Source organism: Eschrichtius robustus, chromosome 3, assembly GCF_028021215.1.
Source record: "Eschrichtius robustus isolate mEscRob2 chromosome 3, mEscRob2.pri, whole genome shotgun sequence".
NCBI classification, from domain to species: Eukaryota; Metazoa; Chordata; class Mammalia; order Artiodactyla; family Eschrichtiidae; genus Eschrichtius; species Eschrichtius robustus.
This window is the reverse complement of record NC_090826.1, coordinates 32,855,517-32,876,275: the sequence shown is the minus strand read 5'-3', so window position 1 is coordinate 32,876,275 and position 20,759 is coordinate 32,855,517. Positions and strand designations below refer to the sequence as shown.

Genomic DNA, 20,759 nt, shown 5'->3' with positions numbered 1-20,759 from the left:
GAGAGATAATTTAAGGAACTCAAATAGTATTTCTATAAAAATTAGTAAATAAAAAGAAATACAGCAACATAAAAAGTGCTAATAACTATAAAACTTTATAGATATACACAGATGCTCCAGAGGGAGATCAATAAGGGCTGAAGTATATGAAAGGTTTTATTAGGTTTTCCTATAAACAAAATGCTTACTTCCAACTTCAAGTCATTCTTAGAAGCTCCTCTAATCAAGGTTATGCAAATCCAACCCATTCTTTGAATTAAAGCTCAAATTCTACCTCCTCCCTGACAACTTCCTTAAACACTGGTGTACAGTGAGCACCCTTCTCTAATCTCTTACAGTGTTTTCCATACCACGAATCTGATACTTATAGATAGAGTCTTGCATTTTAGAGGTTTCCTGTGTACCACATTTGTCCTGCTGTCCTAAACAGTTTCATACAGTTAGGATGAAAGAACAAAGGGTTACACTTACTGTGTCCTTTTTAGCAACTAAGTACTCTGTAGGCAAACAAGATATAAATTGAATTAAAACCAAATAATGCAATTGTGCTAAACAGTACCAAAGTTGCAAAAAAAGATTACAATTCAAATGGGTTTCCTTCTCTAGTGCAAGTTTGACCTAGAAACCTAGATAATTAGTGAGTTTCCAAATAAGAGGGGAAAAGTGACTATCAGAAGATGTAATAAATGTAAAGGAAAACAACCTAACACCAATTTGGTTTATACTGCCATAATTTTATCTTCAAAGAAGATATATATTGAAGTTAACAGACAACTCTCCATGGAATAATCAAGAGGAGCTCAGACTTTTTACTCTTTCTTTATTTTTGGACTCTCCTGGAAAAGATTAAACCAATAATATTTTTAATTAAATGGTTTAGCTTTTAAGAAAGATTTAATTCTCATGTCATCATTTAATCTGCTTAGTCTTTAAGTTTGAAATAAACCAACATTTTACATAAACCCTAAATGCTATATACTATGTACTAACAAATAAAGGGAATAAAAACTAAATATACTTACCAAGAACAATATACACTTGCAGTTTGGAGCTGCTGGGTAAGATAAGTCGTACAAAGAACAAATGCTGTGTTATCCTGACCCTCGGATTCCAGATTACATATGATGTCTAGTACCTCCTTGCAGTCGACCTTTGCAATCTATCAAAAATGAGATGACTAAGTCAAAAAGAAAATGGTGACTTTTCTGTAAACTTTGTTATATAACAAAAGCTTCTTCATAACATTTTCTATCTTTGGTAATTGATGAGGCAAGAATTAGGGATATATAATTTTCTTCTACTAATAGCTGAGTCTTCTGGAATAAAAATTTCATATAAGAAATTATTAAACAGAGAAGAGAACAGATGCTATGAGGAAGTTCCACTGCAGTCCCAACACAGATAAAACATTTTTGTACAGTTAAAAAAATTACTCATGAACATTGTTACTATGTAAAAGAATCAAATTATGTATAACTTCAGGTTATTTTCACCTGAAGTACCATCAACTTTTTTTTCCCTGTTTTTTGTTTGTTTCTTTCTTTTTCAATTTAATTCAAGTCACTCTAGTTATAGACAGAAAAATAACAAGCTTACCCTTACTCCCAGTAGGGCTAAAGGAGGCCAGCTGAGAAACTGTTTTAAATATAAATACTATATCAACATATCATTTTCTCATGTAATTAAGGAAAAACTATTTTGTATAACTGAGTTTTTCACACAACTAAAACACTTTTAGAAACACATCTTTTTCATTTACACTGTTTATAGGAATCTTAAAAAAAAAACAAAAACAACCAACCTCTGGGCAAATCAGTAGAATTTTCCGGGGCTCTTTTTGTATAGTGGTAAAACAGTAGATTAAGACTTCTGAAGACCCTTTCTCACTCTCTATTTTATCATTTCCCTGTCTTAATAAACAGAATATGAAGAACATAGTCTATTTCATGACTGTGTCAGCATTATAAATGTCAATTATACTAGGCACCAAATATACAAAACAGTGATACTTTCAGGACAAATGAAGTGTGTATCAGGGCAAATGAGGCATACAGAGTTTAGCTCATCTCCTTCCAGAGTGCTATGCAGAACCACTCTGGTGGTTCTAAGTCTCTAATTTTAGTTATACCCTCAGGTAGGCACAGAAAGGCTTCTTTCTCAGCTTAGCTCAAATGCCATTTTCTCACTGAATCCTTCCCTAACTGCTAAAAGCACGTTAGAATCCCTGGCAAAGACTCTACTCTCAAATTCTCCTTTGTAGCATTTACCACAACTGCAATTCAATCATTAGTTGAACAACTTATTAGCATGTCTTCTCTGCTAGAATATAAAATCCATGTGGTCAGGATTATGTACATCTTGTTCAAAACTCAGCACTTATCACAGTGTCTGGAACATAGAAGACACTCAGTAAATACGTGCTGATAAATGGAATAAATGAATCAAGTTTAATTTAAAGGTAAAAAGTTCGTGTTGAAAAAGTGAAACTTATTTAATACTGTGTTTTCTAATCTTTGGAAAGATAATGCAATGACATAATAAGCAGTGTAGTGCAGTGGTTAAAAGCAATTATTGTAGAACCAGACTGTATACATTCTCTTCCCAGCTCTGTAGCTACTAGCTGTGTGATCCTGGATAAGTTACATAACTTCTCAGTAACTTAGTGCCTCAGTTTCCTCATCTTTAAAATGGGAATAACGGAACCTTCCTCATAGTTATAAGAATTTTTAACATGTTTCAGTACAGCACAGTGACTATAGTTAATAATACCATATTGCATATCTGAAAGTTGCTGAGAGTTTATCTTAAAAGTTCTCATCACAAGAAAAAAAGTTTTTGTAACTATGTATGGTGACAGATGTTATCTAGCTTTATTGTGATGATCATTTCACAATATATACAAGTACTGAATCACGATGCACAACTAAAACTAATATATGTCAATTATACCTCAATTTCTAAAAATGTGCTATGTGTACCTATTAGAGCTAAGTCTAAAAAAAATATGTTTTAAAAGGGATTGGCGGGGCTTCCCTAGTGGTGCAGTGGTTAAGAATCTGCCTGCCAATGCAGGGGACACGGGTTCCAGTCCTGGTCCGGGATGATCCCACACGCCACGGAGCAACTAAGCCCGTGCACCACAACTACTGAGCCTGCGCTCTAGAGTCCGCGAGCCACAACTACTGAAGCCCACGCGCCTAGAGCCCACGCTCCGCAACAAGAGAAGCCACCTCAATGAGAAGCTGGCGCACCGCAATGAAGAGTAGCCCCCGCTCGCCACAACTAGAAAAAGCCCGCGCACAGCAACGAAGACCCAGCACAGCCAAAAATAAATAAAATTAAATTAATAAAAAGAAAAAAAAGGGATTGGCAAAAAGGAAGCACTTTAAAAGTGCTGTTAAAAATTGTTTTCATTAAAAGTATAAATAAAATGCTAGACAAAAAAATTGTTTTCACAAAATATATAAACTTTAAAAGGAAAAAATAAAAAAGAAAGTGAACCTTAAGAATACTAGAAAGTATTTCAAAAGATCACTCTCAGATGCAAAATCACTCGATGTAAATTTGTATCTAACGAGTATTGGGAGGGAAAGTTAAGTTGTTAAAGCCTAAACATAATTAAAGTTAAACTCAGGTTTCAGGGAAAAAAATAAAATCATACATTATGAAGATGGAATTTTACTGATGCCCTAAACAACCATATCCTCATCCATAGCTGAATGAATCAGAAGGGTCATCCAGAGAGGAAATGCTCACCACAGAACCACTTAAAATTGTACTGATTGAAGGACCAAAGTGAGAATTCCACAGCAAGTAAAACCAGCTGTTCCAGAACAACCACCACCTACCATCCACACCATGTTAAAGCTCCTGCTGAAAACCAAGAATTCTAAAATTCCATTTTGGCAGCAATATAACATCTCCAAGCTGAGAAATAGCATGAGAAGCTCTCTATGCCAGACGTATAAATCAGAATGGAAATAACACACAACTTATATTTCTAGACTATTTTTTATCCATTTCAAATAACTTTTATTGTATTTTCTCATTTTATCAACATGGTAAGATCTGTAAGACTGGCAAGGCTTTCTGGATATATATCTGAAAGGAATGACTTGAAATCAGTATAGTTTTTAGTTTGATTAACTTCTATTTATTAGATTTCTCCTGATTATAAAAATGTTTATAATAGAAAACCCGAAAAATATAGAGAATAAAAATTAGCCTTAGATCTTACAACTCAATAATAACCAATGTGAGTTTTACTCCAGTATTCTGTCTATACACACTAACTGTATAGCAAACAATACATGACTACTGCAAATATGTACCTATTTTAAAGAAAGGTTGGATTGTGTTGATTGTATATCTGTTCTTTTACCCTAATATTCGGGTGTGACTTAAGCAAGAGTTTTTATCAGTCCACAAGATAGACAGGAGAGGGTAAGCTGACTGTCCAGGCAGAGAGAGCAATAAGGAGATGTGAAGAAGAAAAAAAAAGGCAGTGAAAAAGTAATACTAATGATAATAATACTTCTAAATCTTATACAGCATTACTATATATCAGGTGCTGTTCTACAAATTTACATAAACATCCCCAGATCTACCCCAGATGGTCTGGCTCCAGAGTCCATACTCTTAGCCACTATGCTACAGTGAGATGCTTTAACAGTGGAAATGATAATACCTTATTACTGTGTGCTCTTTGAAGGCTAGGAAAACAGTGACTGTTTTATGTCCAAGGGTAGTCAATAAACATTTACTGAATTGAAATGAATGGATAGTGAGCAGAACCAGCCAAGAACTCAGAAGCATGTGAAAGACTATTCAGGCTCATTCATTTCACACCATGTTCTCACCTTAAGCCTCTTCCAAATCCTCACCAGTCCCTTCAGATCTTTCCTTATCAAGGTCTACCTCATAACGAAAGTCTGATAAACTTAATGATACAAAAATATAAATCATGCATAAGCACTATCAATGACATTTGAATTTACCAGAATCAAAAATTTTTAGGATAAAGACAAGAAGTGGCTAATGCTGGGAACTCAGGGGTCAAAGATGAAAACATACCACCTTACCCTATGAATTTTATATATAATGGTTACATACTTTCCTGCCAGCCCTGGTGCTGAATAAGGAATAAAAACAAAGAGTTGGACTTAACAAGAATAATGGCTTAAAATTCTCCTGTGGCAAAGCACTTAGAAATCCTGGATAAAACACAACAAATATGTTTCCTAAATACATAGCTGAAAACTCAAGAAAGAAGTTTAAGTGTGAATGGACAACTGCCTTAACTTGCTGGGTTGTAGATAATTTCACTAAGAGGCTTGGGTTTTACAAGTCGTGTTAGGAGATGATAAAGCCTGAACCTGAGAAGTTGGCACTGGACCCTCTGGCATAAAGTTGGAACCCCTGAAGAGCTAAAAACTCAGAGAAAGTGTAGACTAAAAAAAGGTGGGCGGGGGGGCAGGGATATAACAGGAAAATGTATTTGTCCATCTCAACCTGGGTTCTTGTGGGATCAAAAAAATTTTGAGAATTTATAATCTTTCCTCATTCAAACTTGGAGTCTGATATAATACTATTCTATTGTCTAAAAAACCCAAACTGAGAAAAACAAATAAAATAAAAAGAAGATTCTGGCTGGTAATATCTTTAAATCACCTGGCAGAAGCAAACGTAAAAATGATTTATAGAGATATATGCTAACTAAGGCCTATGAGAATTCTCAGACATAAAGTATTCCCTACCCCCACTCAACCCACCAAAACTGAGGCTCACAATCCCAAACTATAAAAAGCACAAATAAACAAGCCACTCCAGAAAATGTCAGCACACACAATAAACAGCAGGATTAGACTCCTGAGAATTGCAGATTACAGAATGCACAGCACAAAGATTGAACCCTAACCATGGACTTTGGTTGGTTTAAAAAAATTAAATAAGGGCAATATGAGTTTGATAATAACTCGGGAAAAAGAGAGACAGAGACAAAAACATGGAAGAACCTTTAATGCCAAGCTGAAGCCAATGTGAAGAGGCTACATACTATATGATTCCAACTACGTAATATTCCGGAAAAGGTAAAACTATGGAAGCAGTAAAAAGATTAGTGGTTGCCAGGGGCATGAGAGGAGAGAGTGAGGGATGAATAGGCAGAGTATAGGAAATCTTTAGGGCAGTGACACTACTCTATATGATACTGTGATGGTAGATACATGTCATTATACGTTTGTCAAAAGCCATAGAATGTACACCACCAAAAGTGAAGCCTAATGTAAACTACGGATTTTAGTAAATAATAATGTACTGGCTCACCTACTGTAACGAATCTAACACACCAACCGCAAGACGTCAATAGGTGACTCTGGGGGTGAGGGAGAACATACGGGAACTCTGTACTTTCCACTCAATTTTTCTGTAAACCTAAAACTGCTCAAAAAAAAAAAATCTAATGATTAAAAAAACCCTTTGATCATTTAAAAAATTATTTGTCTTTTGATTACTGATTTTTAAAGAGTTCTACATGTATTCTGGGCTCAAGTCCTTTATCAGATTATATTACACATATATGGTTTGCAAATATTTTCTCCCCTTCCGTGGATCAACTTTTCACTTTCTTGACTTTGACACACAAAGTTGGATGAAGTCCTATTTACTTTTCCTTTTGTCACCTGTGTTTTTGGTGTCACATATAAGAAACAACTGCCTAATCCAGGGTCTGAAGATTTATTCCTATATTTTCTTCTAACATGTTACAGTTTTAGCTATTACATTTAAGTCTATGATTCATTTGGAGTTAATCTCTACGTGTGGTATTAAGGGTCAAACTTCATTCTGCTACAAGTAGATATCCATTTGTTAAAGAACCAACTACTGAAAAGATTATTCTTTCCCCCATTGAATTATCTTGGCATCCATGTAGAAAATCAACTGGCTGTAAGTGTGAGGGCTTATTTCTGGACTCTCTCTCTTTTTTTCTTTGGCTGCGCCACACAGTACGCGGAACTTCCCCAACCAGGGATCAAACCCATGCTCCCTGCATTGGAAGCAGAGTCTTAACCACTGGACCACCAAGGAAGTCCTATTTCTGGACTTTCAATTTTCGTCTATTGATCTTTTCGCCTACCCTTTTGCCAGGAAAACACCGGCCTGATTACTGAAAATTTTTAGTGAGCTTTGAAATAAAGAAGTGAGTCCTCCTACTTTGTTCTTTTTACAAGACTGTTTTGTTTATCCAGGGTCCCTTGAATTTCCACATGAATTTTAGGATCATCTTATCAATTTCTGCGAGAGAGGAAGGTAGAATTTTGACAGAGATAGCATTGAATCTGAGGATCAATTTGGGGAGTACTGCCATCTTAACAATACTGTCTTCTGGCCCAACAACATGGATGTTGTTCCATTTACTTAGTTTCTTTCAACAATGTTTTAAAGTCTTCAGTATACAAACAAGTTTTGTACTTCTTTTTAAAAATTTATTCTAAATATTTTATTCTTTTTGATGCTATTGTACATGGGATTGTTTCCTTACATTTTTTGTACTGTTCATTGTTAGATGTATATAAATAAAAATGATTTTTGTATATTGATCTTACTAGGATCATTTATATACAAGATCGTGATATATGCAATTAGAAATACTTATACATCTTCCTTTCCAATCTAGATGCCTTTTAGCTATTTTCTTGCCTAACTGCTCTGGCTAAACTTCCAGCACAATATTGAATAGAAGCGTCAAAAGCAGACATTCTTGTTTTGTCCCTGATCTTTGGGGAAAACCCCTCAATCTTTCATCACTAAGTATTACGTCAGCCGTGGGTTTTCACAAATGCTCTTTATCAGGGTGAGGAAGTTTCCAGCTTATTTCTAGTTTGCTGAGTGTTTTTAACACGAAAGGGTGTAGGATCTAGTTAAATGCTTCTTCTGTCTCTTGTGACAAACATGTAGCTTTTGTCCTTTATTCTATGGCACAGTATTTACATATAACCTATGCACATCCTTCTGTATACTTTAAATCACTTCAAGAATACTTATAATACCTAATACAATGTAAATGCTATGTAAATAGTTGTTGGAGGGTGCAAATTCAAGTTTTGCTTTCTGGAACTTTCTGGAAATTTTTCCCCTGAATATTTTCAATCCACAGTTGGAGGTGGAACCCATGGATACAGAGTGCAGACAGTACTCCTTTTTCTATATTGCTGGATTTGTTTTGCTGGGTTTTGTTGAGGATTTTTGCATCCATATTTGTTACAGATATCGGTCTGTACCTCTCTTTCTCTTGATATCTTAGTCTGGTTTTGGTTATCAGGATAATAATGGCCTCACTGCATGAGTTTGGAAGGATTCCCTCCTCTTTTATTTTCTGGAAGACTTTGCGAGGGACTGGTGTAAATTCTTCTGTATATGTTTTGTACAATTGACCAGTGAAGCCATGTGGGTGTGGGCTTCTCTTTGTGGGAAGTTTTTAAATTACCTACTCGATCTCTTTACTAGTCGTGGTATATTCAGTTTTTCTATTTCTTTCTGAGTTAATTTCAGTAGTTTGTTTCATTCTAAGAGTTGTCCATTTCATCTAAGTAAATCTAACATTTTGGTGTATAGTTGTTCATGGTATGCTCTTATAATCCTTTTGATTCCTGTAATATCAGTAGTCATGTCCTCTCTTTCATTCCTGATTTTAGTAATTTGAGTATTCTTTTTTTCATGTTCAGTCTAACTAAAAGTTTATCAATTTTGTTGATCTTTAAAAACAAACTTTTATTACTTTTTGCTATTGATTTTGTATTCTCTATTTCATTTATTTATACTCTAATCATTATTATCTCCTTCTTTCTGCTAGTTTTGGGTTTAGTTTGCTCTTCTTTCTAGTCTTTTAGGACAGATGGTTATTAATTTGAGATCTTTTTTTTTTTTTTTTTTGGCCACACTGTGCAGCTTGCAGGGGCATCTTAGTTCTCCGACCAGGGATTGAACCTGGGCCACAGCAGTAAAAGCCCAGAATCTTAACCACTAGGCCACCAGGGAACTCCCAAGATCCTTCTCTTTTTAAGATTGACATTTTACAACTGTAAATTTCCCCTAAGTGCTGCTTTAGTTGCATCCCATAAATTTCAATATGTTGTGTTTTCATCATTCATCCCAATGTGTTTTCTAACTTCCCGGTTTTTTTCTTTGATCAATTACTTATTTTGAGGTGTTGTTTGATCTCCACATATCTGTGACTTTCCCAAATTTCCTTCTGCTACTGATTTCTAATTTCATTCCATTGTGGCCAAAAAACATGCTTTGTATGATTTCAATCCTTTTAAATTTATCAAGGTTTGTTTTATGGCCTAACATATGTCTATCCTGGAGAACGTTCCATGTGCATTTGAGAAGAATGTATATTCTGCTGCTCTTGGATAGAGTATTCTATAAATGTCTGCTAGGTCTAGTTGGTTTATAGTACTGCTCAAGCCTTCCATTTCCTTGTTGTCTAGTTGGTTTATCCACTATTGAAAGTGGGGTATTAAATTCTCCAACTATTATATTTGAATTGTCTATTTCCCCCTTCAACGCCAGCTCATGTATTTTGGGGCTCTTTTGTTCCTCAGATTGAGTAATCTCAATCGACTTCTTTCTTTTAAGTTTGCTAATTCTTCCTTCTGCTAATTCAAATCTGATGTTGAGCCTCTTCAGTGAATTAATTTCAATTATTGTACTTTTTCACTCCACAATCTCTATTTGGTTCTTTTTTTCTATTTCTTTACTGCTATTGTCTACGTCTTGAGACATTTTTCTCATACTTTTCTTTAGTTGCTTTAGTTCTTTGAATATACAGTTAATCTTCATTATTTGCAGATTCTGTACTTATAAATTAGCCTACTTGATGAAATTTATTTTTAACCCTAAAATTCAATACTCACAGTGCTATCACAGTCATTCATGAACATGCATATAATGGCAAAAAATTTGAATCCTCTCTTGAGCATGTTCCCAGCTAAGGTCAAACAAGGTGTTGCTCTGCCTTTTTGTTTCAGTTCTCATACTGTAACAAGTATCTTTTTCATGTTCTATTTAGTGCCACTCTTTAATGTTTTTGTATTTTTCATTGGTGATTTCACTGTTTAGAATAGCCCCTAGTTGTAGTGCCAAAGTGCTGCCTAATTTCCTAAGTGCAAGAGACTGTGATGTGCCTTATGGAGAAAATACATGTGTTAAATAAGTTTCATGCAGGCATGAGTTACACTGCTGTTGGCTATGAGTTCAATGTTAATAAATCAATAATATAAATTAAATAAGGTATCTTTAAACAGAAGCGCACATAAAACAAGGTTATGTATTGATCAGTTGACAAAAATTATGTGACCAGAGGCTTGCAGGAACCTAACCTTGCATTTCCCCTAGGAGCAATGGATTCAGTATAAGCTAATTCAGTGTTTGCAGTGACTATATAGAACATAACTACCACGAATTGAGTGTATTTGCAATAACTGATTTAAAGTTCCTTTTCTAGTAAATCCAGCACCTGGGCATCCTAAGTTTCTGTTGGCTGCCTTTTTCCGTGTGTATGGACTACCATATTTCTTTGTAATGATAAGTGGATATTTTAAATAATATATTGTGGCAACTCTGGAAATCAGAATCTTTCACCTCTTTGGGGTTTATTATTGTTACTGTTTGTTTAGTGACTTTCTTGGAATAATTCTGTAAAGCCTGTATTCTTTGTCATGTGTGGCCACTACAGTCTCTGCTTGGTTAGCTTAATTCAAGATGTTGAATATGCTGCTTAAATGCCTTGAACAAGCAAGTCTCTCTGCTTTTGCCAAGCAGCTGTGTGTGTGTGTTGGGGAATCCTTTCAATACTTCAGTAGGCAGTTTACAGCTCTAACCTGCCCTTCATTTCCTACTTGTGCGAAGCCTCAAGGTAACCAAGAGGTGAGGGATTAAAGCCTTCTCAGGTCATTCCTTGGCAGACATACAGCACTATACATTTGTGTTACCTTCTAGAGTACTAGGAATATATCAGAGGTTTTCAAAGTCCTCTATGGACATCTTATATCCCAGTTTTTCAATTTTTTTGTCAGTCTTTTGTTAAGCCCAACTGGTAATTCCTCCTCAGACAACTGTCATGTTAAACAAGTACCAATCATTATTTTTGATAAATGCCCCGGGACAGAACTTTTGGTGGAGTGAGCTCTGAGTCAAATAAAGACAAATCCTGAGAACACAGCTTTTCAGAAAGTTGCCAAGTAGGTCAAATAGTGACAATTCTGTGGGGATGGGCTTTTGCAGAGTTCCAAAACCATTCTGCTTCCTCGGGTGGCTGCTAGGCTGCTGGTTTTCAAGGTTACTGTGAAGCTAGGGAGAGGGAAATGAGAAGTAGGGCAAGTTAAAATGCCACCAAGCTCACTGTTCTGAGACTCATGCATTTTTCTTGAATAAAACTTCCTAGGATTATGGTAAGCCTTTAGTTAATTTCCAGAGTTCTGAAAAAGTTAATGCCCTCCACTCTCTGGTTTTAAACGCTGATAACTTGGAACTCAATTTCCAGCACAGACCTTTCCCCAAGCCTCACATTGTGTGAATACTGTCTGCTTTTGCTCTCCCTTGTGTCTTTTCACCTCTGTATTCCTAGTGCCTAACACAGTCTCCAGTGAATATATATTAAATGACTGGAAGGCATGCCTATATTATTTCTTACAATAACATCTGAATCTAATATTATCTCAAAATAAAATGCCTAATTTTATTTAAGAAAGAAAAAAGATCACCTCGGCTATTGCAGAGAATGAATTTTGGGGACAAGAACAGATGCAATTAGAAGGCTTTCATAATAATCAGCAAATTAAACAGCAATGGTACAACAGGTAGCCAACTGGCATAAGAGAAGGTGGGTAGAGATGGCTTGTCTTAAGTTATCTTCATGCTTAGGCTAACCAAGGTAAACTAGTATTCTGGCCAGTGCCATTACTGGAATATTTTAACATTTACCTTTCTCTAGGACTATGGTTTTCAATCTAGTATTTTCCTGATCAGTTCCGGGGTATAATGCAAATAATTTATTCCTAATAATGGATTTTAAAAAACAAGCTGGTAAATGGTCTTTTCAAAAAGGAATCAAAGTGGAAGTTATCCACATAATAAGATTTCTCTCACTTGCATCCCTGAGTAGGAGAAAGGGAGGAGTCACTTAGCAAGCCTCCATTTCATGTAACCCTGGGTCTACTTTTGAGAGAATCATCCCCGTTAGGTTCATAGACATCACCTGGAAAAAAGGTTGTGCTTCTAAAAACCAGGTTTCTTTTAAACTGCAGCAATACCACAGACCAACACTATGCTATCGAGTGGTCACTTGTATGTTTCCTAAAGAAATAAATGGTCACTTCTAGTTAAATCCTATGACTCTGAGTATCTGAGAGAAGCCTGAATTGTCCTACTGAATTCTTGAACATGACTGTGTCTAACTCTCCATGATGACCTCTCCAATATAATCATATATCAACCAAAATACCCACACATAACCCATGAAAGTAACAGCAGAGGTGAGATCCAAATATATACTAAGTTTTAGGAAGATGTCTCTTCAAAGCTATTTAAAAGAACTCTGCTTTCGGAGATAAAATACTTAAATAGGCAAATCTTCCACTTCTTCATACAGGCTTTCTACCTTTAGTGTATCTTCTGAAAGTACACCTCATTCACCGTACGACCATAAGGATACATAAAGTAATATTATCGATTTTAATTTTAATTATACACTTTATTATTCCTTGTTCAGGATCCATCTTAATCTTCTTATTTAAGGTACATCTGGGGACTTCCTCGGTGGCGCATTGATTAAGAATCCGCCTGCCAATGCAGGGGACACGGGTTCGAGCCCTGGTCCGGGAAGATCCCGCATGCCGCGGAGCAACTAAGCCCGTGCGCCACAACTACTGAAGCCTGCGGGCCTAGAGCCCTTGCTCTGCAACAAGAGAAGCCACCGCAATGAGAAGCCCGTGCACCGCAACAAAGAGTAGCCCCCTCTTGCCGCAACTAGAGGAAGCCCGCGCGCAGCAACGAAGACCCAACGCAGCCAAAAAGAAATACATAAATAAATAAAAATTAAAAAAAAAAAGGTATATCTCGAATCTCTATGCTGTTGTTTACTGTTTCTTCTACTCCCAAACTGGATTCCCAATGGGTCCTGTTTAAGTGTATTTGCTCTGTTTATCATTTACATACCTAGTGACTGTGTCAATTCCCAACAGTGTTAGACTGGTGAGTAAATTGGGTCCTGTTTGTCTTTTCCTTTCCTCATCAAGAGAAGAAGCAAGCCTTGTAACCACATTAGACACTGAAGATGCAGTTCATTCAGGGATCAAGACTGAAATGAACCACTTCTTTATCTGTGCCAAGAACTCTGCAGACAGATTTCTTGCTCTTCATAATAATAGAAGTGCTTCATGTTTAAAACATCGTTATCCTTTATACTATATGTGGGAAACTTGACCTTTGCAAAGAATCTCCTCTTTCAGTAATAAAAAATATACACATAGGAAACATCCACTTGCGACACTAGGCCATGGCCAAGTCTGTAACTTTCCTTAAAATCCTTTCATATGTAGGGACTTCCCTGGCGGTCAGTGGTTAAAGACTCCACACTCCCAATGCAGGGGGCCCAGGATCGATCCCTGGTCGGGGAACTAGATCCCGCATGCCACAACTAGGAGCTGGCACGCTGCAGCTGGGGTTCCCACACACCACAATGAAGATCCCTCGCGCGGCAACAAAGATCGCCTGTGCCGCGGCTAAGACCTGGTGCAGGCAAATGAATGAATAAATAAATATTTTTAAAAATATTTTTTAAAAAATCCTTTCATATGTAAAATTAATAACAGTGTCATCTCATCCAATTCTAAATAAGGTATTTACAACCTAGAACTTGAGGACTCCATGGAGTTCTAAATTTTGGGTTCTGAATTCTGGCTTTCAAGTTGACCCCATCAATTAATCTTAATTGTACGTGTCTGGCTAAATCTTCCCCAGCAGAGGTTTCCTATTACACACACCCATTATTGTGATACCTGCAGGTGCCAAAATATAAGTACTTTTATTCCCAGTTGTTACTCAATTTGACTCTTCTGAACTCAGCTGAAGTAGATGGCAAATGTTGTGTATAACTTTGCTGCCTTAGAACATGTGCTCCAATTAATGAACATCTAGTGATTCACTGGTCCTTTCCCAAAGCAAATTTTTAAAGATTTCTTTAATTCTGCTCTCACTTGCAAAAGAAAGCATCACTGGATAAGAGACTAATTATGATGGTACCAGTGTTCCTTTTAAAATAATTTTATGATGTGTGCCAAATGTTGTCACACTGACATATTTAACAAATGAATCCCAATCATTATAAAAATATTTTAAGTTGTACCTATACATAAATGTATAACTATGAATGGAATGAAAATACCACCAAAATGTTTCCTGTTAGAACATGACTCATCAGTGTTTACCAACTAGAAGTAAGTTGTACAGTGTAAAGAGAGCTGGCCAGCGAGCCAGGAGATCTGTGTTCTAGCCTGGGCTTGGACTTAATAATTAGCTTAATGAAGGTAGGGCCTTGGAAACATTACCTCTTGGCCTCAGTCTCACCATTGGTAAATCATGGAAGGTTAGACTAAATGATATTTTTTGTTTGTTTGTTTTAAAGCTTTTTTTTTTTTTTTAAATTTTATTTATTTATTTATTTATGGCTGTGTTGGGTCTTCGTTTCTGTGCGAGGGCTTTCTCTAGTTGTGGCAAGCGGGTGCCTCTCTTCATCGCGGTGTGCGGGCCTCTCACTATTGCGGTCTCTCTTGTTGCGGGGCACAGGCTCCAGACGTGCAGGCTCAGTAATTGTGGCTCACGGGCCTACCTGCTTTGCAGCATGTGGGATCTTCCCAGACCAGGGCTCGAACCCGTGTCCCCTTCATTAGCAGGCAGATTCTCAACCACTGCGCCACCAGGGAAGCCCTAAATGATATTTAATGGTTGTAATATACTAGGAAATCTGAATCTTGCATAGCAAAGGTCAGCAAATATTTTTTGTAAACACCCAGACAGAAAATATTTTCAACTGTGTGGGCCAGATGGTCTTGGTTACAGCTATTCAGCTCTGCCATAGTAGAGCAAGACCAGTCATAAACAATAAACAAATAGGCGTGACTGTGTTCCAGTAAAACTTTATTTACAAAAACAAGTAGCCGGGTGGATTTGATCCACAGACCATAGTAAATCAGATCACATTTCCAATAACCCAGGTTCCTTGCATTCTCCACAAATTTGTTGAAAGGAATTAATTCTATAACTTCAGGAAGAAATCCTGTTTTCTTGATTTGTTATTAATAAACCAAGAAAGATCCTGTACAAAGCATCCCATATCGTCCCTGTTCTCCCATACCCCCCTGTTCTTTGCCATTCTTGTCAGTAGCAGAGCACCCCCATTCTTCCAGTCTCCCAGGTCTTATGAGTCTCTTGAAGGGATCTCTGCACATTATCCCTTATTTTTGTCCTGTCAGCAAGTCCCATCCTTTCTCCTCTTGCTAACTCCAATCTCTTCTCCTACATCTAACATATACTCTTTCTGTCTATGCTTCCTAAAACACCGTTTCAGTCATTTCACTTTCTATCTTCAAAACCTTCCTAATTTCTACTGCATTGAATCTACGTTCAAATGCACTGGAGTTTCCAAGGCCTTACTTTTCCCCACCCAACAGGTCTTATTTCTCATAAGATCTAAACATCCACTCTCTGACCCAGGCAAGGTGTTCCCTACAAAGTGCATATTCATTTCTGTGCCTTTACTACCACAGTCAGTTATCCCCAAACCATTCTTTCTACCCAGCCAAACCCCACCATTATTTCAAGGTCCAACTCAAGGATCAATTTTTATAAAGCCTTATACGCCAGTCCACAAAGATATTCTCTACCTCTACACTTCTACGGAATTCAGAGGCACTATCATATGGCTTAGTACTTATCTTCCTATTACTGTTTCTGGCAACCAAACTAGGCCATGTACACCCTTATGTATTTGCCAATGCCTAATACAATGCTAAAAACAAAATAGGTTTTAAATAAACAAAGGTTGAGAGATTAAAGAAAAAGTTGTTATTGTTATAGGAGAAAGAGGAATCAAATCCAAGATCTAGCATTTTTGCTTCTTCTGAATTCTTTTGGCATATATTAAGTGCTGAGAATAACCATTACTCCATCTTATTCTGAATAAGCTTCCCAAACACATGATATTGCAGCTGTTATTAGAGGTAAGCAGTCTCCCATCTCCTTACCCTTCCCAACATCGCAAACAAATAAATTTACAGGCTTATATTTAGTCCCTACTATGTGGCTACGTATTTGTCTAGGATGTAGAGATACAGCAATGGACAAACTTACGTCCCTGTCCTTACAATGTTTTCAATCTAGTGGGAGGAAACAGAGAATAAGCAAACATTACGTCCAGAAGTAGTGGTATGTACTATAAATAAAAAAACAGGTAGGTAAGGGGGCAGAGAGTGATGGGGGCCATTTTAGATGGATTTGTATACATTTATAATAATTTACAGGAGATATTTATTAAAGAAAAACAAGACTGAGTACGGGGAGATAGGGTATTATTTTAGGTGGGACAGTGAGGAAGGTCTTTCTGATATGGCAATATTAAGGAGAGATGTGAATGATGTAAGGGAATGAGCTATCCAAACTATCTTGTGGCAGGGCATTCCAGGGGGTGATCTAAGGCAAAACTCTAAGGTAGGAATATGTTTGGCTTGTTCAAACAACAGCAAAGACAAGAGGGCTGGAGAGGAGTGAGCGTTAAGTTGTACAAGATATAGTCAGAGATGGTTAGACAAGTAGCCAGGGGCCATGGCACACAGAATATAAAAACTTCTGGATTTATTCTGAGCAAGACAGAAAGCTATTGAGTGGTTCTGATCAGGGAAGTGACATGGCCTGATTTAAGTTTTAGAGATTATTCTGGCTACTTTGGGGAAAAATAAAATGTAGAAGGCAAGAGTAAAAGCAAGTACACCAGCTCAAAGGCTTCTAGATTCATCTTTGTATCTCCAATGCCTAAGACAGCATATGACATATAGACACTTAGGTATACACCACCTAGAATAGTATTTATCATCCTATATCTTTAATATAATATTAGTGGTAGTACACCAAACTCAGGTTTGAATCTCAGCTTATCTACTTTAAGTTTTATAACCATGAACATATTACTTAATCTGAGCCTCACTTCCTTACCAAAATGGAGCTACCCAAGAGTTGTGAGAACTAAATGTGACAGTGTATACATAGCATTTAGCATAGTGCCTAATACATGGTAAAAGCTCAAAAAAGTGGTAGCTGGTTATTCTCTACCCGCCTCCTCCCCCTCCAACAATGAGAATATAGTTGGAAGGCAATTGACTTCATTTATATTTATTCTTATTCTTTCATTAATTTTTATTTCTTAACTATTGTCTTTTTTTTTAATTAATTTTTATTGGAGTATAGTTGTTTTACAATTGACTTCATTTAGAGGAAAGCTCATAAAAACAAAACAAAACCCTAATACCAGGAGTATCAGGAGCTTAGTTATGGACATGTTAAGTTTAAGATGCCATTAGCCATGCAAGTCGAGATAGTGATTAGGCAGTTGAATATATGAGTCTGGAGCTCAGAGGAGAGGACTGAGCTGCAGATAAAACATCTGGGATTCAGGCCATAATTGGCATTTAAGACCGTGAGCCTAAATGAGATCACCGAGGGAATACGTGTAAATAGAAAAGAGAAGACACAAAAAGAGTCCTAGAGTAATATAACATTCAATCATCAGAGAGAGGAGGAGGAAGAGCAAGTAGAAATGAGAAAGATCAATCAGCCAGGTAGACAGAAAACCAAGAGAGTACAGTACCCTAGAAGCCAAGTGGAAAAATCTGTTAAAAGTTTAAAAGACAGAGTTAATAAGTCAGATGGAATAAGGTGAAAACTGGGAAGTCATCGCTGGATTTTTTTCTTCCAGTTGTATTGAGATAATATTGACATACAGCACAGTATAAGTTTAAGGTGTACAGCATAATGATTTGGCTTACATACATCTTGAGGCCATTATCACAATAAGTTTAGTGAGCATCCATCATCTCGTATAGACACAAAATTAAAGAGATAGGAAAAAAACTTTTTTCTTGTGATGGGAACTCTTAGGATTGACTCTTTTAACAACTTTCATATGTAACATAGAGCAGTGTTAACTATATTTATCATGTTGTACATTACAATCCCAGTACTTACTTATTTTATTAACTAGAAGTTTGTACTTTCTGACTGCTTTCATCCAACTCCCCGTCACTCCACTCCTCACCTCTGGTAACCACAAATCTGATCTTTTTCTATGAGATTGTTTGCTTTTGAAGTATAATTGACCTACAACAGTATGTTAGTTCCTGTTTCACAACACAGTGATTCAATGTTTCTATACATTTCAAACTGATCACCACAATAAGTCTAGTTATGCTATGTCACTATACAAAGATATTACATAGTTATTGACTGTATTCCCCATACTATATATTTCATACACATGACTCATATATTTTGCAACTGGAAGTTTGTACCTCTTAATCTCACCCATCTATTTCTTTCCTCCTCCCTGCCCACTCTCCTCTGGCAAACACCTGTTTGTTCTCTGCATCTAGAACTCTGTTTCTATTTTAAGTTTGTTCACTTGTTTTGTTTATTTAGACTTCACATATAAATGAAATCATACAGCATTTGTCTTTCTCTGTCTGATTTATTTCACTTAGCATAATACCCTCTAGGTCCATCCATGCTGCAAAAGGCAAGATTTCATTCCTTTTTATGGCTGAGTAATATTCCATTGCATATATGTATACGTATACATATATGTATACACACACAATGTGAGATATATATATATATATATATCTCACATCTTCTTTATCCATTCATCAACTTAGGCTGCTTCACATCTTGGCTATTGTAAATAATGCTGCTATGAACATAGGGGTGCATATATCTTTTCTAATTAGTGTTTTGGTTTTCTTCAGATAAATACCCAGGAGTAGAACTGCTGGATCGTATGGTAGTTCTATTTTTAGTTTTTTGAGGAACCTCCATACTGACTCCATAGTGGCTGTGCCAATTTACATTCCCACCACCAGTGCATGAGGGTTCCCTTTTCTCCACATCCTCGTCAACACTTGTTATTTGTTGTCTTTTTGATGACAGCCATTCCGACAGGTGTGAGGTTATACCTCATTGTAGTTTTGATTCAAAGTTCCCTGATGGGGCTTCCCTGGTGGCGCAGTGGTTAAGAATCCACCTGCCAATGCAGGGGACATGGGTTCGAGCCCTGGTCTGGGAAGATCCCACATGCCGCGGAACAACTAAGCCCATGCGCCACAACATCATTTACTGAAGAGGCTGTCTTTTCCCCACTGTATATTCTTGCCTCCTTTGTCATAGATTAATTGACCATATAAGTGTGGGTTAATTTCTGGGCTCTCTATTCTGCTCCATTGATTTAGGTGTCTTTTTTTGTGCCAGTACCACACTGTTTCGATTACTGTGGCTTTGTAGTGTAGTCTGAAGTCAGGGAACATGATACCTCCAGCTTTGTTCTTCTTTCTCAAGATTGGTTTGGCTACTCGGGATCTTTCATGTTTCCATACAAATTTTAGAATTCTTTGTTCTAGTTCTATGAAAAGTGCCACTGGCATTTGATAGGGTTTGCACTTTATCTGTAGATTGCCTTGGGTATGGTCATTTTAACAATATTAATTCTTCCAATCCATGAACACAGTATATCTTTCCACCTGTTTGTGTCATCTTCAATTTCTTTCATTGGTGTCTTACAGTTTTTGAAGTACAGGTATTTTCTTCCATAGTTAGATTTATTCCTAGGTACTTTACTCTTTTTGATGCAATTGTAAATGGGATTGTTTTCTTAATTTCTCTGATAGTTCACGTTAGTGTATAGAAGTGCAACAGATTTTGTATCCTGCAACTTTACCAAACTCATTGGTGAACTCTTCTAGTTTTTTGGTGGTGTCTTTAGGATTTTCTACATATAATATCATGTCATCTGCAAACAGTGACAGTTTTACTTCTTCCTTTCCAATCTGGATTCTTTTTATTTCTTTTTCTTGTCTGACTGCCTTGGCTAGGACTTCCAATACTATGGTGAATAAAAGTGGTGAGAGTGAACATCCTTGTCTTGTTCGTGATCTTAGAGGAAATGCTTTCAGCTTTCCACCACCGAGTATGATGCTAGCTGTAGGCTTGTCAGATACGGCCCTTGTTATGTTGAGGTATGTTCCCTCTATACACACTTTTTGAGAGTTTTTATCATACATGGACGTTGAATTCTGTCAAAAGCCTTTTCTGCATCTATTGAGATAAACATATAATTTTTATTCTTCAATTTAATGTGGTGTGTCACACTGATTGATTTGTGAATACTGAACCATATGTGCATCCCTGGGATAAATCCCACTTGATCTTGGTGCATGATCCTTTTAATGTATTGTTGAATTCAGTTTGCTAATGTTTTTTTGGGAATTTTTACATGTATGTTCATCAGTGGTATTAGCCTGTAATTTTCTTTTTTCGTGGTGTCTTTATCTGGTTTTAGTATCAGGGTGATGTTGGCCTCATGTAATGAGTTTGAAGTATTCTTTCCTCTACAAGTTTTTGGAACAGTTTGAGAAGGATAGGTGTTAACTCTTCTCTAA

General features: G+C 36.7%; 1 protein-coding gene across 1 annotated transcript in view; it reads right to left on the bottom strand.

Moving 5' to 3' along the window:
• The window catches only part of RLF (RLF zinc finger), a 78,856-nt gene that overhangs the window by 14,644 nt on the left and 43,453 nt on the right, over positions 1-20,759 (bottom strand). The window contains exon 6 of the mRNA XM_068539605.1: positions 1,023-1,159. Within this exon, the coding sequence (XP_068395706.1) occupies positions 1,023-1,159 (137 nt within the window). The remainder of the gene's footprint in view (positions 1-1,022; positions 1,160-20,759) is intronic.